The sequence below is a fragment of the Melanostigma gelatinosum genome (assembly GCF_949748355.1).
Source record: "Melanostigma gelatinosum genome assembly, chromosome: 22".
NCBI classification, from domain to species: domain Eukaryota; kingdom Metazoa; phylum Chordata; class Actinopteri; order Perciformes; family Zoarcidae; genus Melanostigma; species Melanostigma gelatinosum.
In genome coordinates, this window is record NC_136655.1 from 2,797,457 (window position 1) to 2,824,498 (window position 27,042).

Consider the following 27,042-nt stretch of genomic DNA (forward strand, 5'->3'; position numbering starts at 1 on the left):
GTGCGTGTGTGTGTGTTCGTATGCTTAAGTGCACGTGTGTGACCTCAAGCTTTAAAAAATGGAAATCAAGAATGTTAATGTTGCGAGCAGCCCCGCAGCCAAGGCAGCGAAAATCAACCAATGACTCCTCTCTGTTAATGAACAGTTGCATGTGAGCATTCCTTCATGCAGTAGCGCGTCCCTTCCGTCTCCAGCACACACACACACACACACACACACACACACACACACACACACACACACACACACACACAGCTTTCCCACCTGTTCCTGTCTTTTTGTTGCTCACATAACCCAAAAGGTCATAACAGAGCACTTTTTCTTGTTCCCGATCAATGCAGCGGCCCTCAGATGTAATCATGTTCGCCCAGGTCTTGAAGTGGACGAGCTAGTGGCTGTGGGTAACCTGAATCAGGCTCACACACCTGCACTACGAGCCCCTCCCCTTTACACCTGCCTCCACCGTGGCAGGAGGCAGGTAATGGTATGAGTCGGCGGCGGCGATCAGGTTTTGACTCCCGGCCTGCGGTCAGGGCTGTGTGAACCTTGGCGTGACCCCCGGTGACCCCTCCACCGCAGTTCACAGCTCCCTTGGAGCTGGCAGCGGCCTCGTCATGAATGGAGCTTTAAATGAAGCCCATTATCCAGTTGCACAACCTCCCAAACTGAAGTCCCGCTGGGGCTCCCTGAGGGGCCGGCGAGGGCGTCCGTTATGGGTCTTCAGCCAGGAGTTAGAGGAAGAAAAGGGGGGGTGGGGGGCATCCATTACGGCTCTGGGGGATGTAATGTCCAGATGGCCAGGTGCTACGGAGGGGACCTGTCCCACCCTGCAACAATCCCAGCTTTCATCCCGGGCAAACCTCAGACCCTCCACCAGGCCCAGACCTGGTGGTCACGCAGGGCTGGTCAAGCGGAGAGAAGAGATGGAAGAGGAGTGGTGGACCTGGAGATGTCCACTCTCCCTCTTTTGCTAACGGCAAGTCATCCGCTCACGTTTGGGCTGTCTATGGAAATAATTAGCCTTACAAGGAGTTCATCCGAATTCGGAGGAAAGTCATGCGTCAGGAATCTGAGACAGTGTCAACAGCACATAGAGGAGTTCCTGGATCTTCAACCTGTCAACAGGTCGGTGTTAGGCAAGATCGTTCTATAAATATAGGACTTTCTACATCACCTCAGTGCTGCTTCTCTTTGAGACTGGAATTACCAGAAGCAAGAGGAAGAGAGAGAATAAATCTTATTTTCGATTCCCTGTTGCTCAAGAGCTTGGCAAGTACAAAGCATGCTCCGCTCTCCTTCCAACCCGGTGCCGCTCGCGCAAAGACGCGCAGACGTACATTCAGAAACTCACCCACTTCCCACCCACGTGCATACAAATCCCACCCCGATACACACAGGCCCATTGTGAAGCCACGACGCAGAAACAACAAGCCGCTCAAAAAGGAAAAAGCGCCCAGGGGACTCGCAATTCACCGCTCGGTCAATCCGACCGCCGTGCGAGCGGACGCTGGCTCTCGCAGGCACATTTTAAATGCGGCAAATATGTTTTATGATGAATGGATGAAAAACAACAAACATGCGCACACGGAGAGCGTATACAACGCATCGCCCTCGAGGGACAGGCCAGCAAGTGCAGATATAGGATTACTAGAATTGACGCTTCAAGTCTTCCCATTGTGAACGTGTAAATCCAATGAGGGGCCTCTAAGTGGATGCACTCACACAGAGAACCTGTTCGGAGGCTGCTAATTAAATCTAAACAGGCGCTGGCATTGATTTGAGAGGTCGTTATCGTTCCCTCTACGGTCATAGGAGCCTCGTGTGTTTAAAAGCGTCTGTGAGGGAGGCCGGAGCGCCACAGGGTTACCGGCACAAATCTATGGAAAATATAGAAGTAGAGGTACAAAATACACTTTTTCAAACCGTGGGCTTAGACACCATGGACATAACAATAAGACGCAACACAATAGGAGTGAGGGAACAAATACAATATAAGTCAAACAACGTCAACGCAAATATGAACCCAATCGTCCACATTATAGCTATAAAACACAACTTAACAAACCTGATTGTATTCGGATTTAAATAAAAATCCTAAAATTCGTTCTACCTCCAACTAAACCACCCCCAAAGACATTCCTGAAGTGGTCCACCTGTCACTCTGTCAGCGACCCATCATGATCTGCTTTCAACTGTACTTTCAGGGAGAAAGCCAGTCGTCGGGCCAGGACTGAGTACTGCTTCCACAGAAAGGCTCGCTGAAGCAACCGCCGCTCACCTGAGGGAGGAGCAGGTGGCGTGAAGGTGATGCTGCAAGATTTTTAGGTTTCGTCAAGACAAATTCAGACCTGCATGAACACAAGAACGGCATTTGCGCTTCAAACGCGATCAAACTATAAATATATAATTCTGAGAATCTATGCCACTTTCAAATAATGATTTACGATCGATAAATCACACGCAAATTAGGAAGATCGTGTCTGTAGTGTAGGAATACAGTAAAAACTTTGTCACAGTGCAACTCGTGTTTTTGGTGAAGGAGGGGAGGCAGGGAAGGGTTCGGGATATCATCAGAAAGTACAGAAAAAGGGTAAAGGTGCCTTCCAGAGTTTCAGCTGCCACTGTAATAACCTCTGACAGCATTCAGTTAAACTGTGACCGAGCCACGCCGGGTGTCTCAACCTGCTTTACAGGAACAAACCAGAGAGGTGGAGGAGGAGGAGGAGAGTTTTTGGAAGTAAAGTGAAACAAAGACAGGGCTGCCAGGGTTTCAGAGAGAGAGAGAAAACTGAGGGTAGAGTATCTGTATGACACGTGTTAATAGCTCAGAAATATCCCACTCTTGCGTCCCCTTCTCACCCGTCACTACTTGCTGCGAGGCATCAACGTCCGGGTGAAGGAGAGTTTAGGTCGTTTTCCCTGCCTGCCTGACAAACCGTGTGCAAAGAGCACGGGAAGGCATACCTCATAAATACAGTTCAACCAACGTGTGCGTGAGAAGACATGCGGTACATGTAGAACGTAATGCCGGCGATCCTTTTTGAAATAGTTTTGCTGTACTGTTTGTGTTGAGTCTGCTATGTGAGTCAAACTGATTTGTTGAGTAGTTGAGTAATAAGGAAGTTTCTAAATCTTGAGTTATTTTGTCTCAAATTGAAAGCAAGAGAATTCTTCAAATTCAAATTCAGGGTAGTCGGTCTTGACTTGGGGCTTGACTCGGCCCGTGTCCATCTTGACTTGGGGCTTGACTCGGGTCTTGTGGGTCTTGACTTGGGGCTTGACTCGGTTCTTGTCGGTCTTGACTTGGGGCTTGACTCGGTCCGTGTCCATCTTGACTTGGGGCTTGACTCGGCCCGTGTCCATCTTGACTTGGGGCTTGACTCGGGTCTTGTGGGTCTTGACTTGGGGCTTGACTCAGTTCTTGTCAGTCTTGACTTAGGGCTTGACTCAGGTCTTGTCGGTCTTGACTTAGGGCTTGACTCGGTTCTTGTCCGTCTTGACTTGGGGCTTGACTCAGGTCTTGTCAATCTTGACATGGGGCTTGACTCGGGTCTTGTCGGTCTTGACTTGGGGCTTGACTCGGTTCTTGTCCATCTTGACTTGGGGCTTGACTCAGTTCTTGTCGGTCTTGACTTAGGGCTTGACTCAGGTCTTGTCCGTCTTGACTTGGGGCTTGACTCGGTTCTTGTCCGTCTTGACTTGGGGCTTGACTCAGGTCTTGTCAATCTTGACTTGGGGCTTGACTCGGGTCTTGTCGGTCTTGACTTGGGGCTTGACTCGGTTCTTGTCCATCTTGACTTGGGGCTTGACTCAGTTCTTGTCGGTCTTGACTTAGGGCTTGACTCAGGTCTTGTCCGTCTTGACTTAGGGCTGGACTCAGGTCTTGTCCGTCTTGACTTGGGGCTTGACTCGGCCCGTGTCCATCTTGACTTGGGGCTTGACTCGGGTCTTGTGGGTCTTGACTTGGGGCTTGACTCAGTTCTTGTCAGTCTTGACTTAGGGCTTGACTCAGGTCTTGTCGGTCTTGACTTAGGGCTTGACTCGGTTCTTGTCCGTCTTGACTTGGGGCTTGACTCAGGTCTTGTCAATCTTGACTTGGGGCTTGACTCGGGTCTTGTCGGTCTTGACTTGGGGCTTGACTCGGTTCTTGTCCATCTTGACTTGGGGCTTGACTCAGTTCTTGTCGGTCTTGACTTAGGGCTTGACTCAGGTCTTGTCCGTCTTGACTTGGGGCTTGACTCGGTTCTTGTCCGTCTTGACTTGGGGCTTGACTCAGGTCTTGTCAATCTTGACTTGGGGCTTGACTCGGGTCTTGTCGGTCTTGACTTGGGGCTTGACTCGGTTCTTGTCCATCTTGACTTGGGGCTTGACTCAGTTCTTGTCGGTCTTGACTTAGGGCTTGACTCAGGTCTTGTCCGTCTTGACTTAGGGCTGGACTCAGGTCTTGTCCGTCTTGACTTGGGGCTTGACTCGGTTCTTGTCCGTCTTGACTTGGGGCTTGACTCGGTCTGTGTCCATCTTGACTTGGGGCTTGACTCGGTTCTTGTTAGTCTTGACTTGGGGCTTGACTCGGTTCTTGTCAGTCTTGACTTGGGGCTTGACTTGGGTCTTGTGGGTCTTGACTTGGGGCTTGACTCGGTTCTTGTCAGTCTTGACTTGGGGCTTGACTCGGGTCTTGTCGGTCTTGATTTGGGGCTTGACTCGGGTCTTGTCGGTCTTGACTTGGGGCTTGACTCGGGTCTTGTCGGTCTTGACTTGGGGCTTGACTCGGTCCGTGTCCATCTTGACTTGGGGCTTGACTCGGTCCGTGTCCATCTTGACTTGGGGCTTGACTCGGTTCTTGTCAGTCTTCACTTTGGGCTTGACTCGAGTCTTGTCGGTCTTGACTTGGGGCTTGACTTGGTCTGTGTCCATCTTGACTTGGGGCTTGACTCGGTCCGTGTCCATCTTGACTTGGGGCTTGACTCAGGTCTTGTCGGTCTTGACTTAGGGCTTGACTCGGTTCTTGTCCGTCTTGACTTGGGGCTTGACTCAGGTCTTGTCGGTCTTGACTTAGGGCTTGACTCGGTTCTTGTCCGTCTTGACTTGGGGCTTGACTCGGTCCGTGTCCATCTTGACTTGGGGCTTGACTTGGTTCTTGTCAGTCTTGACTTGGGGCTTGACTCGGGTCTTGTGGGTCTTGACTTGGGGCTTGTCCCGGTTCTTGTCAGTCTTGACTTGGGGCTTGACTTGGGTCTTGTCGGTCTTGACTTGGGGCTTGACTCGGGTCTTGTCGGTCTTGACTTGGGCTTGACTCGGTCCATGTCCATCTTGACTTGGGGCTTGACTCGGGTCTTGTCGGATTTGACTTGGGGCTTGACTCAGGTCTTGTCCATCTTGACTTGGGGCTTGACTCGGGTCTTGTCGGTCTTGACTTAGGGCTTGACTCGGGTCTTGTCGGTCTTGACTTGGGGTTTGACTCGGTTCTTGTCTTGTTTTCCATTGGTTGATTGTGTAACACCGCTTAACTTTCACATCTGATTAATTGCCAAGTGTGAAAAATACGGCAATAACAAACAACCTGTCATCGTGGCCAGACGAAGCAAGAAAAAAAGAAAATGCTTTTAAAAACGTCTGGCTTGTCCGAACTCTATTTACCTAACTTCTCTTGGTATGTGGGAGTTTTTCTTTCTTTCCCATGGGCTAACAATTACAGGAACATTTTCATCTCCCTGGAATCCAAAAAAAAAAAGCCTCAGAGAGGAGAGGAACACATAATGGAGAAACAATGGAGGGAAAAGCCCTACTTTTGGGAGGAGAAGAAAACTAAAGGAGTGATGGAGATGGATACGATAAAGACAAGCGAAGGAGAAGATTGAGGCCAATTATGAAAAAGATTGATGAGAAGTGATGAGAGGTGTTTTCCTTTTCCGAACACTCACTTGCTGCCCTTCTCTTCCCTCTCTCTCTCTTTCCTCCCCTCGGGGCAGATCTGTCTCTTGCAAGTCCGGACGGGCTCGAGTCAGTCCCAGGTAAAACTGGTCACCCGAGTCCTCCTCTTCATCTTACCCCACCTCCATCTCCCCTTTTGCTCACCTGCCCTGAGGCAAGCCTCCCCCTCCATCTGGCACCGTGAGTAAGAACAGGAGAAACCACCAGGATGATCCGCAGCATTCTGCACTGATGAAACATGACGAGAAACAATACCCCCACTGTTGAGCCAAAGTTTTGAATGAAACAACTTTTTTTTTTCAGTTGGTTTACAGCAACGTTGTTCCAAAAATGAACCCATGTATGCATTTGACAATCCAAACTTTTGTTTGTCCCACTGCTCTCGCCGCTTGGCGACAATAGGCCAGCTCTCAAGGTGCAGATGTGTTAATGTGCTAAGACCGTGTGATCGGGCTTTTTGAGACATTTGAAGAAACAGTCGAGTGAATCGCAGAGGAAGAAAAAGAAAAGGGAAGGGATGAAAGAGGAGGAAAAAAAAGAGAAGCTAATTTCTGCTGACATGGACGGGCTGCTTAAAGGAGACAGCGAGCCAGGGCAGCAGAGAGTGACAGAGCTACAATGGAAGCACAATGGAAACTCTCCTTCCCCCAACGCCAGCCATCTCCCCTCACTGGGTTTTTCATCCCACTGTCGCCCCTGCCAGGCGACAACGTGGGCCAGGCTTGTTCAGCAGAGCCGCAATAAGACAACACTAATAAACGCCAACTGGGGGAGGAAAGAAAACAACAAACAGCTTACACTTTCAAATTTTACACTGAACTAGTCAGGGCTAATTCCTCCTCCAATGTTTACGGGAAAAACACCAGCCCTCACTCACCCGTTCCTCTGTCTCTCAAACTATACCCCATCCCAAGCCTAACCTGTTTATCCACTGTCAACAATACAGGGCCTGCCGTTGGAGCGAGGCACCTGCTGCTTCCTGGTTCACGACTGGTGATCGGGAGGCGTTCAGATAAACAAACTCCGTCTCGTTTGGTTCGGGTGTTGACAGCGACGCATTCCCGCTTTTCATCTGCTCTTCTCTTACGCAACCCCACACTGCTGCCGCTCTTTTTTTTTTGGTTTGACAGATTGGTTTCCCTCGCTGGGGTTAAGCATATTTCTGTGTGTGTGTGTGTGTGTCTTTGTGTGGCTTTACTTTGCTTATTCTGCAGCTTAAAAATTGCTTGCGCAGGCACCATTAAGTGCAGCGCTCCAGAGCCTTCCCTGAAGCAGAGGCGAGATGAACTGTTTATCTGTCTATTACAGTAGAAACCACACCCACCCTTATATTATCACCAGTAAGGCCCTGATGGAAGAAATTCTCCAAACTCAGTAAACAACGCCACTGTTGCTCAGGTGAATCATCAAAGACACCCGAACCTGCCACAAATCAAAATTACCGATGACTTTAAAGACTTTATAATCCAAAGAATAGCTCAGATAGTTCCCAGTCCAATCTTGAGGAGATACATTTGAGGCAGTAGATCGTCAAAAGAAGTGACGGTGGTTCCTTTGTGTGCCTGCTTTGTGCAACTGTCACTGGAGGTCAAGGTCTATTAGCAGCATTCTTATCTCTTCCCCGACGTTTAGACTGCACTTTAGTAAATTAGAGGCCACAGTGAACGCACACGCCCGCCCCGGCCTGATCCATCCTTCCTCAAGTTCGTCTACCGTCCCAGTCTCTTCAGACTGCTCTCTGTATATAACGTGAGGCCTGAGCTTCAGCCAACGTGTGCTGCATGGGTCATTTTGAAATGTCGAGCCTGCAGAAGCTTGGGCAGCTCGGTAGCATACATGTACGTCACGGCGTCCCAGCAAGCATTTGAGATTTGGTCCGGAAATAATTCAGTTATATCCAAAACATAGTCTTGAAATTTTCCCTTTTTCAAATGGCCATTTTGACTGAAAAACGTGTTTTCAGAACCTTTGAGGTTCCAGATCTGGTTCCTGGGTCGTAGTTCTTTCTTGCCAACTTTCTCTCGTCTAAAACCTTATCAAACACTATATCATTGAAAACTCTGTTGGATGCATACGTTTCTTACACCTCATGGGTTTAAATGTGGTGTGTCATATTCGGATCAAGCTATAGATGGAAAGTATTGATGTTTTTAAGAAGTTGTACCTGCTGCACTTTGAGTTTTCCAATGTTGATGCAAAACGTCTTTCCCTTCCATTCCTTATTATTGTTATGCATACTTTGTACTTGTACTCCTAATAATAGCCTCATCTCCTCAACACTTTTGTATTCATCACATTAGAGATATTCCGATTCCATTTTACTTCACCGATACTGTATCTTATGTATCGACTGATATATAGGATCACATCTTATGGTATGTTGTATTTCCTATGTATTAGGAACTTCAGAGCTACAACTGTGTGCAGAATCTTCATATTTTACTGTTTTTTTTGTCTTGCGCTGTAGAATTTGCTCCTGAGTGCAGTGATTCTTATTTAACAGGCTCACGTGCTAACATGACTTGTTCAGCCTGCCAGAGCTGACGGTAGGACTGACAGGCACTGGCTAAAATATTTAAGGCTGCTTCAGGCAACAATACGCACTGGGAGGGCAAGCAATCTGTACAACTATTCATCCATAAATTACTTTGTCAAGATCTTTTGATGTTGACAGTTGAGTCATATATGAAAGAATTGTCAGTCGGAACATAATTCATCTTTTTTTAATTTACCAAAATTAAATGTGACTAGAAAGAAAGATAATGAGCAGAAGATATTTTAACTTTTATAATGGTTTTCTTTAAATGCAATGGCTGTCATATTCGTTCGCATGATATAGCGTTTTCTTTTTTTCACTCTCCCTGACATGTTGTGGGCCTGTTGGGTTCAGACAGTTGGTCTCCCAGACAGCGAAAGCATGTGAACTGCAGTGCTTGTGAAATAATGTCATAGCGCTAATATTGGCTGTCGGGCTCCATGGTGATGTGATCACAGACCATCCGTGACCTGTTGCCAGAGCCGCTGCCGGTTTGTACGCGCCGCAGCGGTCAACCCAGGCCAGCATTACCTCAGGAAGGAGATTTCGCTGTGAAAACACCAGCCGTCTCCGCTGGCTGCCTCCAGTACAAACACTCCCAGGGCTCCCAGAGGGAGGTGGGGTGGCTGTGGGAGCAGAGCTGGGGCTAAAAGAACCGGGGGCACAGTGGCAGGGGGGGACTGTTTGGGACTGTTCTTGTAAAGCATTGAGCACTACCAAGCAAAAAAAGCATGGTTGATCCTCACACTATTGGGGCTGATTGTGCAAGAGGCTCGGATTGCATCAGTGTGGGGATCTGCAGCTGCAAGTTTTAAACAAGCACATTTTGTCTTTGACGCTGCTTTGACATCTTCTCTCAGTATTACATCATCTGATGATCACAACTCTGCTGGAAGCACCACCTGAACACTTAACCGGTGGTCCAAAATTGACTTCAACATCATCAATGTGGTTTCGGTTGCAATCGATGTCACGACATCTTGAAACAAGGAAGTGCATGAAACTTAATCTGCCGATCTGTGATTGGCTTGACCGTAACACGGCTTCCTTCTTTCTCTCCTCTGAAGGAAATAGAGTAATATTACTCATCTTGTTGTTCACACACAGTGCAGCATGATGACCTGTCAACTACTTAGAAATGTTGGCAGTTCCCAACAACACATGTAAACTAAACATTCCTTCGTGTTGGTCAGTGTTTCTGCAAAGCCCGGACAAATCTGGAGATATTCACACTTCTCCAAACAGATCATTATCCACAGACGATGAACGAGCAGCAAGAGATATCGACCCTCCAATGAGAACGGAGACAGCCAATGAATGAAGGCTCTCATGAGTTATGAGGTAGATGGTCAGAAGGGAGGAGATAGAAGGTTTCACTGATTGGCTGCAGCCGGCTTATTTACCTAGCAAGGCTTGTCTGATTGGCCCAAAGGGAGACAATGGCATGTGTAAACAGCCCTGGGGGCTCTGGACAGCCGACCGACACAGCAGTCCCTTTGTTAGTTGGGTAGCTACTCTAACTGTTGGCAGTCGCCGCATGCATGATCACACACGCACTCACTGGTTGCAGTTAGAGTTGGACTTTCATAAGCAGTCAGCTGTGCCAATACTCCACATCTTTAAAAGTGAGCAAAGTTCACTCACTTCTTCCATAAAATGTTGGTAGTGTCAAAAATACAGCCTACCGATTAATGATTGAGTTGTCCTTCACTGGAATGGCACAAGTCGAGTGTTTACCTTGTGATCGTTGAGCAGGAGAGTAAAATGATCGCCGTGAGAACTTGTCAGATTTTTTTAAATTCTATTCCAAACCACTGTGCAGTGTTTTGGCATCTGACAAGCCTTCAAACTCATGGATCTGTTTTTAAAACTGGACTTCCTGGATTCTATTTCACAGTCTCGTCAACACGGTCTCACCAACTCAACAAATGCTGCCACTTTGTCACTTTAGGATCTGTATAAAATACATCTGGCTGTCAGCTAACTCCAGTGTAAAGCCATGCACGTCATTATTAGTCAGAGTCAGTACAAAGAACGAGATAGTCTTACAAACACAGGACTTTCACCCAGGACACCGCTGTTCATGTCTCCTGTGAAACCAAAGTCAACATTGAGTTATCTCTTGGTAGTTTTATGTAATTTCTGTACTTTAGAATTTGTAGTAAGCGTGGTCATTTTATCCCAAATCCACGTTTTTTTCCCCTAAGCCGAACTAAGTACTGTAGCTTTGTTGCATAAATAAACCTTGAAACAAAGTAAACCTTGGTTGAAAGTTAAAAGAATCTGTCGGCATGTAAGGAGCGGGTAATGTTTGTTTCCTGTCAACACAGAACTTTATTTTGAAAAGACACTGTTCATGTTACCAGCGGTAACAGACACACCGGCCGTGTCCAAACCTGAAGCTGGAGAACGCTGACTCAGCGGCGGTATTTGACGAGTTGGGAGAGAGAACGTGTTGTTCTCGTAGTAGCTGTAGCAGAAAAACTGTCTGAACTGTTGGTAAACTTATTTACAATGTTTAGTGCTAATTAGTCAACGTTAGCATGCTAACAAGCTGCTCTAAGATGTCAAATCTGACTGCAGACCTCATCTCTAGAAGCTCCTGTTTATTTCTGTGTGAGATAAGAGCGATTTCTCATCCAAAAATGCCAGTTCTTTATCAGTTTATTCAATTTAGTTTGATGTATCAAACACAAGTTGCTGATCATGTGGTTCCCGCTGTGGAGCCTGTGATGTGTTGACAACTTGATGAGCTGGATACGAAACAAACAATTCACTCCAGAACAGTATTGCATCTAACAGATACGAGGAAAAAGTCCAACAGCTCTGGCGTGCAGTGAGCCGTGAGCTTCTGCATCTTTAAATGTGACTTTTCATGCCAAGAATTTCGACATGGCAGATGTTTCTTTTTCGCAATTTTTGGCACGAATGGCAAGCTGATGCTTTAGTCTCAACCTCTTTGTAATATAGGGGGAAAATAACTTCTTTTTTTATATATGTAATCGCAGAAGACACAAGAAAAAAAACTCTAGAATAGATTAAAAGTAAACTCACCTCCCCAAAAGTTTGCAAAGATTTAATGCTGCAACATCTGTCTTAAGAAAACAACTTCTCACTCAGTTCATTGAGGTGATTAAGGCATGACTTGGCCCAGATGTAAAAGGAGTGGTGCACTCTTCAAACACACCTTTGCAGATGGTGCCAGGATCAAGCATGTCCCTTGGCACTGCAGCCAAATGAACAGAATACAAACACCTGTCTGCTCTACTTTTCTGTGGATTTGTGATGCGGCTAAGAGGTGCCAGTCAGCCATCAGTCGGTCGCTGCTCGGGCTCAGGTGACTTGGCTGAGCATTGGTGCAGCGGTGAAGGCTTTTTTTTGGCGGGGCCGGGTAAACCCCAGTGACAGTTTGTGGATGCAGGCTCATGCAAATGTGCTGCCGCCACGGAGGTTTTTCACAGGTGGGCTCCAGTTTCGCCCGAGGCCTGGAAGGGACGGCTGTCCGTTACACGGGGCCGAGGCGGTAAATCTGGGGATCTGAGGGGAAAACATTTGAGAAAAAAGGGGAGGAGTTTCATTTGATTGTATGTATTCGTGTTTTTCATCGAAAACTTTCGGCACAACAAGCCACACTCTTGCTTTTATCGCGTATTATGTTTCAGAATGTGAAGAGAAAGAAGTTCATGGAATTTTTGTCACTTTTGAGGAAAATATATGAAATATATAATCATAAAATATATAATAATAATAATAATAAATAAATAATAAATAATAATAAAAATATATGAAAAGCCAAAGGACCCTTGAATAAAGCAAACAAAGTATTATTGTGCTGTATATTTACCGCTTTGTTGAATGAAGAACTCTATTTCAAGTCTCTGTGTTGTGGAGGAGAGATCATGCAGCAAAGTTCCTCTTTTGCTGATGAACTTTTATTTTGAGTGTTTTGTTGGATCATCTCATCTACTTTAACTCGAGCAAACTTCCAGAAACTAACAGTTTTTGCACGAGTAGGATCATTTGGTTCTCTTCTTTTCCACCGTTGCAACATAAGTCACTCATGCAAACATCCATTCTCTGAGATATTCCTCGCTCCACTTCTGTTTAACCCAAATCCTTCACACCGCCTGAACTCTTCCCTAAAACAGGTCACCTCACACTCCTCCCGGCCCTCTCAGGTCGTCATTCATTCCCTCCGACACCTTCTGTCATTTCTACCTCACTTAGTGAACCTGCGAACTTTGTTTGATTTAAGAGCCGAGGTGACCGAGCCTTTGAGGCAGTGGCCCCTTAGGCTCTGGAATGCTCTGCCTGCAACGCTGCGCCTCGCAGATACTGTGGATACTTTTAAAATCAGCTCAAAACCCACCTGTTTAGGCTGGCGTTTGAGTAAAAAGTAAACCCATGTCCTAGACCTGCTCTTAAAATATGTTTTACATTTTTATTTTATTTTTTATTATTTTTATTTTATTTTTTAATTTTCTCTGTGTAGATCATTTATTGACCCGAGGGTCACATTGTGTTTTTTATGCTTTTAAATGTCTGCTCTGTTAAGCACTTTGTGATACTACTGTCTGTGAAAAGCACGATATAAATAAAATTCATTCATTCATTCATCTGTTGATGAATCTCTCATCAGCTGCAGGCTCCCAAGCCTGTTGCTAGTCTGTGAGGGAGTGTGTGTGTGTGTGTGTGTGTGTGTGTGTGTGTGTGTGTGTGTGTGTGTGTGTGTGTGTGTGTGTGTGTGTGTGTGTGTGTGTGTGGGAGATGAGGGTTTAGGCACGTTGTCTGCTAGGCCGTCCAAGAAGCCCCAGGGCACCTCAGTAAAAGAGATAATTATCTTTTATCTGCTATGTTGTGACGGGAGATTATGGTTCAAATTTACGATTGTTAAGGAGACAATGCAACGCGAGGCTGCTCTTTTCAAAAGTGGCGAGGAGGTCTCGAACAAGTGAGAGAACTCCCACAATGCCGCAGCGGCTCATCCCTCATGCTTCAGGTCTTTGGAAACAAAGGGACAGGATCAGAGCGACAGCAGCCATTTACTTTGAGAAAGAACTGTAGTAATCCTATCGTATGTTTGGGAGGATGCTAAATAAACAGTATATTGTATCTTGCATGCTATCAAAGTGGAATTGAAAGAGACTGAAGATACCACTGACTCCAATAAGATCCCTGAAAGCGCTTTTGATCAGCTCATTCCTGCCTTTATTGAATGAATATACATTTGAAGTGCAACTATGTCCGTGCTATTTAAGTGTCACAGTACAAACCCGACGCTGTAACAGACATCGACTGTCACAGACAGAACGAGACATCTTTATATTCTGGGTTTGAACTGTGGGACAGGAGAGGGATGGTTCACCCACAACACACAGCTGGCTCCCCCACATGTGACCACACTGACACGTCACAAACAAACAGGTTTCTACTTCCTGTGGTGTGAGGCTGATCAGTTCAGCTCTGTGGGGATGAAACGGTCTCTTCCCCTCTTTACTTTGAAAATCCTCACGCATACTCAGAGACGTCATTTCAATGTTTGTCCCTTTGTGAAAATGATGACAATGACAATTCCTCCGACACGATGACCCCGATTCTGACCTCACCTCTTGCTGCCTGGATGAAGATGGACTATTCCTCCGAGCCGATGACGCCCACAAATCTGTCATCGTCCTCACCTGAAAGACGAGAGGCAGACGCAGGAAGAGAGACAGACGGAGAGAGAGAGACAGAAGTAAGTGGTTTGTGACCACGATGATGGAGGAAAGAGGAGAAGAGATCACGGAGAGTTCGTTGGTCCGTATTCGTCCTCACCTGAGCCCGTTGCTGCACATCCAGTCACCCGTGGCAGACGTCCACCGCTAACCACCAGAGGGGGGGGAAGTTCAGCCAGAGGCCATGGGGTCCCACAACGGGGCAAAGCACTCCTCAATCCCTCACACACACACACACACACACACACACACACACACACACACACACACACACACACACACACACACACACACACATAGTCCCAGTCTCATTCCGCATGCCCCCTTGACCTCACTATTAAAACACAGGAGCAAATCTCCCGATTCGTCACAGCGGCTCAGAAACAAATGACGCCAAATACCTAACTTCTGCACGGCCCTTTTTTATGCGGCTTTGGCAATCCGCTTGTCCAAATATATTCCGATATTGGAAGTGTGGTTCCCAACAGCGGTAGGTTAGGGGGATCCGTCGGAGTCGTGTGGAGCTTTTCAGGCCGCATGTCAACAACAAATAACGTGAGGATGGACTTTAACGGGAAATAAAGAAACCCATCTGATGAACGTGTGCCTCAATCAAACCAATGATACGACAACGCGGCAGGTACTTTCCTTCTTCTTGATATAAGCGCCTCTGTATTCACTCCCGCAGCCCGTCAGGGAAGTTGATCTGGATGTTATGAGTCCCCGGAGTGTGCACCAGCATTGGGATAAAAGGCTGAATGTCTTTGTTTGGGATGTTCAGCGGGCTTTCACAGGTACAAACCCGCTGAAAAGAAGCGATTTACAGAGGTCTCACGGTCACACTCCAATCACCGGCGCTCACTTCTGATTTGTTGCGGATCTTTTATTTAAATCTGGTAACACAGCAGAGGCACAGCGTCTGTGTTGTTGAGGTCCACTATGGAAACAAGTTCTATCTTTTTGTGTTGCATTGCACCGTGTTTGTTTTACAAGCTTTTTTCATTTATTTTAGTCTTTAGAAGCCCAGGACCCATGTTGGTATTATTTTTGTGACCTGTTGTTTTACTGTTAATCTTTCTATGATATTATGTTGCACATGTAAAGCCCTTTGAACTGCTTTGGCCTGTATGGCAGTATGGTTTCCTCTCTCACAGTAATAGCAGTGTATCATCTGCTACATGTCACATGTGGACGGTGCTGCATTGTGCTCAGTTTTTGTTTGCGGTCTCAAAACCCAGAACTGTACTGAGTTCCGTGGGCTCTGGGAATCCTGAGCAGAGCTGATAACTTCCAGGTTCCCCGACAAAAAGATTGTCTACATAGAAGTTGAAGGTGGAGGAAGCTCCAGACACTTTGTGGTCGATCCAGTGGTCGAAACCAACGGAGTTCCTCTTATTTTGCCAGCTGAATCATTTCTCAGCAGTAGACCTGATGCATTCAGCGATATGTTGATTCATTCACAGAATTGTTCGAGTTTTTTGTTCATTTGAAGGATGAGACGTATATATTTTTGCTTAAAAATGAAAGTGTAGAAGAAGCTCGTCGAGCGAGTTTAAATCGAAGGGAAATTACAGAAATGATGTTTCCTCACGAAATGAATGCTCGGTGTGTGTGTGTGTGTGTGTGTGTGAGTTTGTCGGTAGGATGAGACAAAAGCCCCTTCAGCCGCGGTGCCTGTGTGCCTGACCTCTCTGACCCTGCCATTTGATTGGTTCCTCCATTGGCTGTTTATTTCTGCTCTTCCTGTTTGTGCTCAGCTGACCATACGAGCTGTTCCTGTGAATGCTGCGTAAAGAACTGAATGATATATCAGGCGGGGTGTTGCTGGTTGTGGTTGTGGTGGGCGGGGCAATGTGTCGAAGATCACACGGAGCAGCAGGAGACAGAAAAGACGGCTCTCGACCACAGTGCTAACATGTCAACAGAGATTAAACTAGTTTATTATTTTCAAAGAGGAAAAAAAAATTACGAAACAAAAAAGCAGTCATATTTTACACTAGTGATTATTATTAAATTTTTACAACCATTCAGTCTGCATAACATAAAGAAATAATTCTACATCTTTGTTTATTTCGTATTTTTGGTACTCTGATTTATACATACAAATAACAAATACAGGAACTTTTTTCACAATGCATATAATCTGTGGGCAGGAAGAAAGTCTTTCAGGTGAACACATTTTGTGTGTGCGTGCGTGTGTGTGTATGTACGTGCACGCGTCAACACAAACCAATTGCCCGAGACCTATAGCACATCCAAAAGTAAAAACAAAAACAGAAGAGACGTCATTTCAGCTGGAGCCGCAGACGCTCTGCAAACTTAATGCAACACAATTCACGCAGGCGAAAAACCGAGGCCTGCCCTTTCTCAAGAGTCTCCTTGCCTCCTCCTCCCTTGTTTCCTTTCCTCCGGGACTCTCCTCCCTCGTCTCTCCTACTCGTACCCTTCTCGTCGCGTTAGCTGCCCGGGGGCATGTTTCCTTTTTTATTTTTCTCACTAAATTAAAAAGTCTTCATTAAATGTACTGTATTTCATACAATTTGTACAAATATATTCAACATGTGTCTCTCCTCATCTCCAGCGTGAGGAGGAAGGGGAAGATGAAGAAGAAGGGGAGTGTGTGTGTGTGTGTGTGTGTGGGGGGGGGTTTCCTGTTACACAGGTGCAAAGTGAAGAGGCGGGGTTAGGGTGAGGTCGTTGTAAAAGTTTTTTTCAATGTTCTTGTGATGTTCGTGCGTGGAAAAAAAATGGCTTTTTGTACACAAATGGAGCTCCGCATGGTGTGGATCAGCTGGGAGGGCAGCCTCAATGTGGCGGCGGCGGCTTGAGGAGAAAATATTCTTTCTCTCGCTGGTTGGAGGGAAAGCAAAATCCCCCCCCCCCGGAGACCAGCGCGCCACAGTCAAGTCTGCAAAGCATTCACATCGCAGAGGTACACTTTGATTTTATAAAAATAAGATACAACTGAGGACAAAGGAGCCGAAAGCCTGCTGATCTCGCGCCGCAGCTTGGTGATGGTGGGACAAAAGGGGGGAGGGGGTCAGAGGAGCGGTTCATTTGTCTGTTAGGATATGGAAGCAGAGGTACCGAGGGATGTGGCGGCGGTGGGCGAGGCCGAGGGCGCTGCGCGGGGGAGGCCTAACCCATGGCTGTGACCATACTGGAAGGGTGGTGGGGGGCGAATGAGAGGCCGGAGGAGGGGTGCATGGGTGTGGGGGTGCTCAGCATGTGGCCGGAGTGCGAGAAGGGTGGGAATGAGGACATGTGGCGGGACAGGGCGGCCGGGCTGAAGGAGCTGCTCTTGTCCATCAGGCTCTTGGAGTAGTCGTCCATGCTGTCTTGGGACTTTTTGCTCTTCTTGGACTTGCTGGACATCTTCCTGTTCCTGGTCTGGATGCCTTCCTTCTTCATGGTCAGAGGTCGGTTGATCTGCTCTCGAAAGGAGACAGAGAATATGGCAGATTAGTATTTTGTCGCAACGTGTGCGCGGCGTCGCCTTCACGCAGGACAGACATCGTGGCTCCATTTACATTAAGCAACAGAATAACAACAAAAGAAGAGAATCCTTAAGTGAAGGGAGTTTCAAAATAAGACAGAAGATGTGGCACAATCTGAGCTTTTAGTTTCCTCTTTAGATTCTGGGGTTTTGGGGAGACATAATGATATATAATGGAGTCCCATTACGGGGCAAATCTGACTGTCCCATCCTGAAACGGATGATTGTTTACATACTATTTGTGTGTGTGTGTGTGTGTGTGTGTGTGTGTGTGTGTGTGTGTGTGTGTGTGTGTGTGTGTTGGGGTGGATTTAAATGTTGATTCATTTAAGCTGAACTGTATCTGAGGCTGCGACCGTGCCAGAGAGACAGAGAGAAAACGGGGAAGATGTAGAGAGAGAGACTGTGTGCAGAAACGGCCTGGCAGGGACACATGGCCACGACGACCGCCGGCCAAGTCCTCCTCTCCACCTTCCTCCTCCTCCTCCTCCTCCTCCTCCTCCTTCTTGACCGCGTGGCCCGTCTCCTGGCCAAAACCGGGCCACAGCTGCCATATTCCAGCGAAGGTTTAGCCGAGAGCTGGATGATGGAATTCAGGGCCGGATTACGAGGAGAGAGGTGGACGAGGCCGACTGGCTTCCTGCTCTCGGGAGGTTCTCCTCCTGTCTTGAGACGGTTGCCCACGTTCTTCACCGGCTCTTTAAGCAGAGCGGCCCGGATGATCGGCAGAGGGCAGATATCTGTGGTTTTGTTCTCTGAGATGTGGGTGACTCTCTTCTCTGCCTTGCTTCCAGCTCTGAAGGCCACGCTACGCCCACCTACAGCTGGTCAGCCCCCCCTCCCCCCCAGTGCTCTTTACAGCTGAGACGTCTACCGTCTCACAAGAGGGAAGAAGCCCCGGGCCCTCCGGGCCGCCGCCGCCTCGGCACATCAACCAAAGAGCCGTTTGAGTCAATGACCGCCGCAGAAATACGCAGTGCAAGCCCCTCACATCCTCTTTCCCCAAACACCAGCAGCTAACCACCAGAACCCCAACACACACACACACACACACACACACACACACCCCTGAGCAGAGGTGTCAAAGCCAAACACTTCAGTCAGACACGAAGAAGATGAGAAAGACGTCTCTTCACACGTGGTGACTCAAACCCCTGATTACTAAAGATAGCCTGTCTGGTGTTTATAGGGGCAACTCTTTTTTGTTTTCACAAGCGTCTTATCTCGACTCGGCTGTTTTCGGCACACGGGGACTTCGCTAAACTCCCAATCTACGCCGAGGGTCGGGCTCAGTTCAGATCCCCTGGTCCGAATGTGCTTCTGCAGCGCCTATAGCTGTCTGCCAAGAGTAACAAAATGATTTAACAGGGAGCGCTTGCGTGACAAGCAGGGCAACAGAGCAGGATGCTCTTCCTCTGACACACAGGGGGGGGGGGGATATGCAACCTCTATCTGTTGTCTGAGAGAGGTGAAACATATTACCTGCATGTGGCCTCAGAGCAGTTAGCCTGCTTCTTATTATTATTAGTTTCAGCCACAATGGCTGTTTGATTGAAAGTGACAGCTTTGTGCACAGGAGGAGAGAGAGAGAGAGAGAGAGAGAGAGAGAGAGAGAGAGAGAGAGAGAGAGAGAGAGAGAGAGAGAGGAGAGAGAGAGAGAGAGAGAGAGAGAGAGAGAGAGAGAGAGAGAGAGAGAGAGAGAGAGAGAGATATAAGCGAGTCCCTGGGGTTTTCAGATTGAGGATGTGAAATGATGTGGTGAGGCGCTAACCAAACCCCAAAACGAATCAGGCGGATTGGTGGTCAGAGGGGGGGACTCAGAGTCCCTGGCGCGCGTGGAACCAAAAGGCTAGAAATAAGAAGAAAAAAAATCGGCCTGGAAATTAATCGAATTTTAATTAAGCCCCCCCCCCCCCCCCCCTTCTTTAATATTCAAAAGCGAGGCGGCTGCGGGCTTAGTTCACTTCGGTCTTATACATTTTAGATTCGCACTTACTGCCAATAAAGCATAATCGCCGTGCCCCGAAAGTCTCTGCAGGGACGCGTCCGATCAAACACTCAGAGAGAGGAGGAGGAGGAGGAGGAGGAGGAGGAGGAGGGAAAGGTGGCCGGCAGGACGTGGTGAGAAAGACGTAACGATGGAGCTGAAGCGGTGCGCGCTCGGACTTGTCGGTAGACTTCCTATGGAAGCTTTATTACTTACATTGTGCAGTTTGTAGTACAGGCCGCAGGCGTTACACACCGGGTCCCCGTTGGCGTTTCTCCGCCACAGCGTCGTCGTTGTCGTCTGGCAGTTTGCACACGACGTCCCCGCCCGTCTGGCCGCGGACTGCACGACACAACACACAAGGGGGAGAGAGAGGCACAAAGAACGTCACATGACCAGTAATGACCCAATCAACAAGCAGCTTTATTCTGACACGTTTAACGCAGAGATTCAGGGGTGTCATTTATTTTAGAAAGCACTGAAATGCAGATGGGAATTGGGCGTTTTATTTGGAAATGTAGCTACTTCCGGGGCTCTGAGTTAGGATGTAGCTCAGGAGGTTAAATACATCAAGATACATTTGGTCTTTTAGTGTGTCTTTGTGTCATGGCAGCCCTGTATACATCTCTATAAATGCAATAGAGAAAGTATTTATTTTCTTTCATTGCAGATTAAAAGCATTCTTTATTTTCACTCATGTGCATTGTGTAAAGCTATTTAAAACCCTTGCTGGTCAATAAAGGCTTTATTGTGACTGTGCATACACTCTTAATGTCCACCCATAGGAATTCATATTCTGCATTCAGTGCAAGCTAAAAAAAATAGTTTCAAATAAAGACAGAAATAGCAAAAACAGAGCTGCTTTCACTCGAGGCTAAAAATAGAGCACATACCTCCAGGAGAATAAATATTTACAGGAGACATAAAGAGCAGTGGCTTGAAATGGGAGAGCTATTAAATCTGATTAAATTCCCCCCTCCCCTTAAAGTTCGTCTTTGTGTCACGAGGGCTTGTTTTAAACGTGGACCTCGTGACGTTAAACAATAGAAGTGAAGAGGAAGCGCCTGAACATATAGATTCAAACACGGGCCATTGTGGGTAGAAAATATGAATACTTCATGCAGTGAAATGAACCATATGAGCATATAATTGCACGCCAATTAAAAGCATAATAATGGAAAAAGAAAAAAAGGTGGATATTTTAACTCAGCTGCAGGCTACCGCGCAGTGAAAGTCATGTCTTCCCATGGATTTATCTGCCTGTCTCGCGGCCCAGCTCGCTGCAGTGGCTTGACATTGATGTTATAATCTCTAAATAAAACAATCAATAGACAGGTGACCGCAAAGGACACACGTAACGTAAAGGGACTACATTATCTCGGGGAGGGATTTCCAAGTGTACACACGTGGTGGCCTAATAACCCCTATAGTGCTGCAAATAACCAATCAGATTGGAGGAATAAGCCTCTTTAAGTCCATACATGATGTGTTTCATGTCTGCTTCTGATATTTACTTTCATTGTATTTTCTTATTTCACCCTCTTGATTTTTTTTTTGGATTATGCCAATTCACCAAATCCTTAAATACCTTCAAATGATCTGTCATTTAAACGTTAAATATGAGCAGACAGGATATCAGTTGGTCGGTGTGATTAATTGTTACACAAATGGTCCTAAATCCTCCTCTGATGCTCTGGCCTACAAATAACGTTTTTTTTGCCCTCTATAAATAAAAAACGAGCAGGTCAAATGTTGCGTGGCAATTACCCACCTGACCCGCGTATTTGAAGGAGAGATTCTAACACTAAACAATCTCAAGTCGTGACTGTGTGCTGGGCTGGCTCAGACTCCGCAGCCTCTATGTTTTGACTGGGGAAGCGGGTGTTGTTAGAAGCAACTTATCTACGCTGCTCAGACATCCGGCAGCCCTTTCCTGGGAAGTCAGGTTTTCACATTAGAGGCGAGGTGCAGGAGAGAAGAGGGTCCAGAGCTGGACTGGACGGCCATCTTTGCCTCAAGAGATGTTTTTTATATTTCTCTTTTTCATAAGAAGGCATGGGGGGGGGGGGGGGGGGCGGAGTCCTCTAAAGCTCGCGAGGGGGGCTTTCCCTAAAAATAACTGCAAAAAAAAAGCTCCACCTGAAGCAATCGTAAGAATTGCAACAAATGTGTCCTAAATACTAGAATGTCAAAATAATGTTCGATGGAGCTCATTGTGCGTTGTTTTTGAATGCAGGCCTGCAGCCACAACTCTTTAACGGAGGCAATGCATCTCCAGAATACACACATAGGCCTATTGTTTAAACAGAATACTGTGAATCAATGACAATTTTAGCAAATAAAAAATAGCATCGTCATTGCATTTAAAAAAAAAAAAAAACTGTGCAGTTTTTTTCGTAGTATCTGAAAACAGAGACCTGCACTTGTCGAGTCAATTTCCTGCAGCTAATAGGCCTACTTCTTCCTGGATAGGGGAAAAACAGAGAGAGAGACGGAAATGTCATCAATAGAGAAATGTGGTGGAGACGTACCAGCCGCCGCTTGGGTTTGATGAGAGGGCGGTTCTGCCCGTTCATCTTGTGATAGAGTCCGCAGGCGTTACACAGATAGTGACCCGTACCGTCCCGCCTCCACAGCGGAGTTGACGTGGCCCCGCAGTTCACACACTCTCTACCTTCTGCAAGAGCCAACACACGCACACGCACAAACACACGCACAGGACAGTGCCCAGGTCAGTTGGTCCTTAAAAATAATTGTTGATGCATGTAAATTATGTTGAAAACAGAAAAGGTTGTGGCATTTAGTTTTCTTATAAAACATGAAATAAAAGCATCAACATCAATTACAATAATGTAACATTGCAAATGACTTCTACTGCAGCAGTTATTTTATTTATAACACACACACACACACACACGCACACACACACGTGAAGTGTTGGTGGTGAACACAGCAGTTGTGTTCGGTCCATAAGGTAGATTTTATTTCCAATATCTCACAAAATCTTCAACTATGCGTGTCCTGTGACAGGATTCTCAGACAAAGCAAAATGCACTTTGGTCCTTAAGAAATAAAAATAAAAAAATCGAATAGATCAGGCCAATCTCTCATTTTGATAATAATAGTTATTATTAATAATAGTATATGTATAAGCCTATATGTCGTTTAAGAGGCTGTGTCCTTTGTTTTGGGCTGATTGAGATGGTGTTCATCTTTGACTGCTCTTCTCTAGTGACACCGACAGGTGAGACGCGCACTAACAGTTTGATCGTGAACGGGCCTGAAACTGAAACAAGGGCGCTGCAGCCACAGTCGGATTATTTGAAAGCAGAGACGCACACAGGGATTTTTGTTTTGTGCAACGCCGAGAGCATTTTGCATTTTCATGCAGCCGCACTTCCCCTTTTTTCTGCGAGATGCAAAAACATAAAGCTCGACTTCTTCACACAAAGAGAGAGATGCATCAGTCCGGGTTGTGCCGCGTTTTGACGCGACAGACATGAAGTCTCCTTGACAAGTGTGAAGTGGAAGTGTGTGTGTACGCACGCACGCACGCACGTGGGTGTGTGTGTCTTTCAAAAATGTTTTCTGTTGCTGAAATCAAACACGCGCACTGCGCACTGGTAACCTCGTAAAAAACGGGAAATACTCATCAGATCGGGAAATATCTTAAAACGCATATTATCTCACATTATCCTCGAATTAAAAATCTTTATTTGCATTAAGTGTGTGATGTTGAATCATCCCGATGATATGCATCAACTAATCCACTGTTTTCTATAGCCGCTGATATTAATCTCATTACAAGAAAAACTGCTTTTCAGCAACCTTTAAAATAATTACCCCCGCGCTCACAATTTAGAAAATATCTCCCCACACTCGCTCTCTCCCTCTTTCCCTCCCCTCCCTCCGCGGTTCGTGCACTCTGCCACGGCGACGGCTCACCCGCTCTTTTACCTGTGAATGAACGAGCAGCATCCGGTGCTCTACCGCTGGGTAAACAATGCAACTGTGGCGCGCACTGGTCTGACAGTAATGGGATTATCTTAAACATATAAACGGGGCGACACAGAGAGCTGGCTTCCCCTCTGTCTCTGTGCGTGTGCGTGTGTGTGTGTGTGTGTGTGTGTGTGTGTTAGTAGAGGAAGAGGAGAAAAAACGACCTAAATTAATCTAAAGCTTTCAACTCTGAACTCTGTTGAGGATTTTATTTTAGTTGAGGGAAAATATCCAATGAAGTCTGAGAATTAAATAGTTTAAAATTGTATTCTTCTATTTTTTACTCAATGTATTTAATTTGTTTGTAAATAAATGTATTTATTTTTCATTTAAAGTCGATTCATATTTGTATTATTAATATTGTTGTTATTATGTATTAATATCTTTAAATAATTTTGTTATTTAAAAAAATATGTTGTATTATTATATCTATAATTATTATCAGACACATGAAATAAAGAGCTTTGAGGCATGCGCCTGTTTAGAGTACAGGTCGACCTGTATGGCCTTTAGCTCCAACAAAAAGAGCTTGTTCATGAGAGGGATGAATGAGCTGCTAATGGGAATTTTTTTTTAGTATGAGATTAAACATGGCTGATCATTAAGGCTGCAAATCTGGGGAATAATGTTACATCAAAAGGGAATGTAATAAAGCGCAGCCTACCTGAACAGGACCTTGCTTTTGGTCTTGTTTTGGAACCATAACTAGAAGATGACCCACCTATCAGGCTACTTGGTGGGAAGAGGCCTGGGCCGTATTCGGGGACATAGGATGGGTATGTGGCGATGGGGTGGTGGTGGTGGTGGTGGTGGGCAGAGGATGACCCTGCTCCGATTGATGCCACGCTCCGGCTGTGAGCAGACTCCAGTTTCATACTCTCGGCCAGGGTCACCTGGTACTTTATGCACTCTTTATCCTCCTGCCGCCCGGAGCTGGTCCCCGGGGTGGATATGCCCGGGTCCGGGGACACGTCTTTCGGCGGGGTCGGGGGAAACGTGAAGAGGTGCGGACTGGAGTGACCGGTGGACAGGGAGGAGGAGGAGGCCGGGGGGTAGACTGACAGGCTGGTCGGGGAGCCGTGGTGCAGGGGGTTCTTGGGGAAGGGGCTCAGGTTCCAGGGAGAAGTGCTGTGGTGCGGGGCGATGCCTTTGCTCCCCTCCAGCCAGGGCAGAGAGCCGTGCAGTAACGAGGGACGGCACACCTGGCTACCTGGGGCAGCACAGAAACACAAGAAACCATCAACAACCTGACCTCCGTCCGCAGCCACCATCAAAACACTGCCAGTAGCTGTAGGCCTGAACACGCACTGAAAGATGAAACATGAGCACACATTTACGCACTGATTTACCAAACACGTTTACATTTTATTACATGCAACACCGCGATTTAATTTGCCTCCAGCGGCTCTTTCAAAAAAATATTTTCCATCGAGATTCTGCTGCCGTCTAGAAATCATCGGATCCCCTCTCATGCAGAGAAAACGAGTTTCGTGTGGCCATGCACGCACGTGCACGATTCTGCCCCTTTTTTGCCTTCTCCACTAAACAGGCCTTCATGCGACTGAATACTTGTAATTCAGAAAGCCTCAGAACAAACAGCGTCGTGATTGACGGCTGAGGAAGTTAAAGTCTACAATAAAGGGAACTCCACAAATGACTACGTGCCTGTGAATGGCACACATTATGATGAAGATAAACAGTGTGCACGCGCTCAGAAGTCAAAACATGCTTCCGAACGTTCCCAAAATATTCTCTTTTCTTTAAATACGTCTGTGCCAACACGTCTATTTGTTTAACTCAAAAATCGATTGGTTTTGGGGGAGAAAAAAACAAATTACGCACGGGCTGTTTGAAAAACGTCTGACAGCTGAATGTATTATTTTTGTTCGTGTTTGTGAAGTTCAGAATGTCACATAAGCGGAGGACAGAAACCAAAGACAAGCTGGAGGTAAACCATCCGTATTCACGGTGTGGTTTCACGACACTTTACGCTCTCAGGTTTTTTAAGGCGAAGTCAGCTCAAGCCAAAACCGAAACCCGGTCTGGATCCCAGTCAGATAATACAAATAATTCCAAACGCAGTGACAGTAATTTAGTATCTCCTGCGGGGAGGGGAGTCCATTACGCACAGGGATCCAACGCGGATAATGTGCACATTATTAAATAAAAGGCCTAAAGAGGCCGTTGACTTACTGTGTGGAGGAGGAGGGTACCTCTGGACGGCTCGGACAGAGTTTCCATAGTACGGAGAGACGTGGTTCCCCTGTGCGTCGATATTAAACAGTACATCCACATCGTCAGCGAGCTGATACTGCGAAGGGTCCATGTATGAGTGGCCGAGGCCCGGGTGATGTGAGCCGGGATGCTGCTCGTTCAACACCGCGGGATGATGGCTCATCCATCGTGGCTGGTCCGCACTTACTTCCATCGCTTTGCTTTTTTATTTTTCTTCCTTTTTTCTCTTCAGTAAATGTTCATGCGCGGCGAAGCAAACGGGTACAAGTCAAGATAAGAAAGAATCAGTCCCAAATCCGTGTTTCCTTTCTTGGGGGGTTAAATCCACAGGTTCCGCGCTTGCTTCCGATCACCTTGAGACAGAGAGGAGAGTTTAGTCTTATTTTCTCCAAATTGTTCACATGCAGCACGAATACAACAGACTTAAATTAATTCACCCGAGTTTTATTTTTAACAACAAAAAAGATATTTAAACACGAAACATACCCCACATTGCAAATGCAACAAAAAATGTTTGTCATATAAATACGTCCAAAATGGAATCCAGTCCCACGAACTTCTTCCTCATACGGAAAAAAACAAACAAAAAAAACACAATGTCTTTCAGCCCGGCTCAACAAGTATGCAGGGTTTCTGTGCGGGCGCAGGGCTCGTTCGCAGCGGGCGGCTTCACTGCACACTGACCAGCACCAGCGAGTTAAAGTCACTGATCAAATCTCTGTTTGTGTGCAGTTGTAGCCTCTCCATTAACTCCGCTCCCCTCGCTCTCTCTCTCTCTCTCTCTCTCTCTCTCTCTCTCTCTCTCTCTCTCTCTCTCTCTCTCTCTCTCGTCTGTGTGGCTGCTGCTCGCTCAACCTTGCTTTACCTCTCTCTCTCGCTCTCGCTCTCTCTCTCTCCAGCTCCCCTTTTTTCTCTCTCTCTCTCTCTCTTTTTTTTTTTTTTTTACAGTGAAGGCATTCTTTCAGGATGGCGCCAGGCAGCTCAATGCTTGCAGACAGCTGTGGCGCGACGCAACTTAAGGAGGGTCTGTCAGTGTCATCAGTTAAGGGGAGGGGCCTGCCCTAATTGAATATAACGTGAGCCAGGAGGGATGCAGAAGTGCTGCAAGATTTCTTTATTTTTGCAATGACCTTGCCAATATATT

At 46.6% G+C, this 27,042-nt stretch overlaps 1 protein-coding gene across 5 annotated transcripts; it reads right to left on the reverse strand.

Moving 5' to 3' along the window:
* Positions 1-16,170: 16,170 nt before the first annotated feature.
* Positions 16,171-26,591, reverse strand: gata3 (GATA binding protein 3). 5 transcript variants are annotated; one of them, XM_079294273.1, is made up of 6 exons: positions 26,385-26,591; positions 25,857-26,251; positions 24,385-24,873; positions 22,082-22,128; positions 19,881-20,006; positions 16,171-17,613 (listed from the first exon to the last, which is right to left on the reverse strand). In XM_079294273.1, exons 2-6 carry the CDS (start codon positions 26,089-26,091, stop codon positions 17,320-17,322), a joined length of 1,191 nt encoding a protein of 396 aa, XP_079150399.1. In that variant the 5' UTR covers positions 26,092-26,251; positions 26,385-26,591; the 3' UTR covers positions 16,171-17,319. The 5 variants fall into 5 exon arrangements, with proteins under 5 accessions (XP_079150399.1, XP_079150398.1, XP_079150397.1 ...); XM_079294272.1 differs by lacking the exon at positions 22,082-22,128 and adding an exon at positions 22,196-22,341; XM_079294271.1 differs by lacking the exon at positions 22,082-22,128 and adding an exon at positions 22,196-22,341 and having other exon boundaries at positions 16,171-17,610; positions 24,328-24,873.
* Positions 26,592-27,042: the final 451 nt, after the last annotated feature.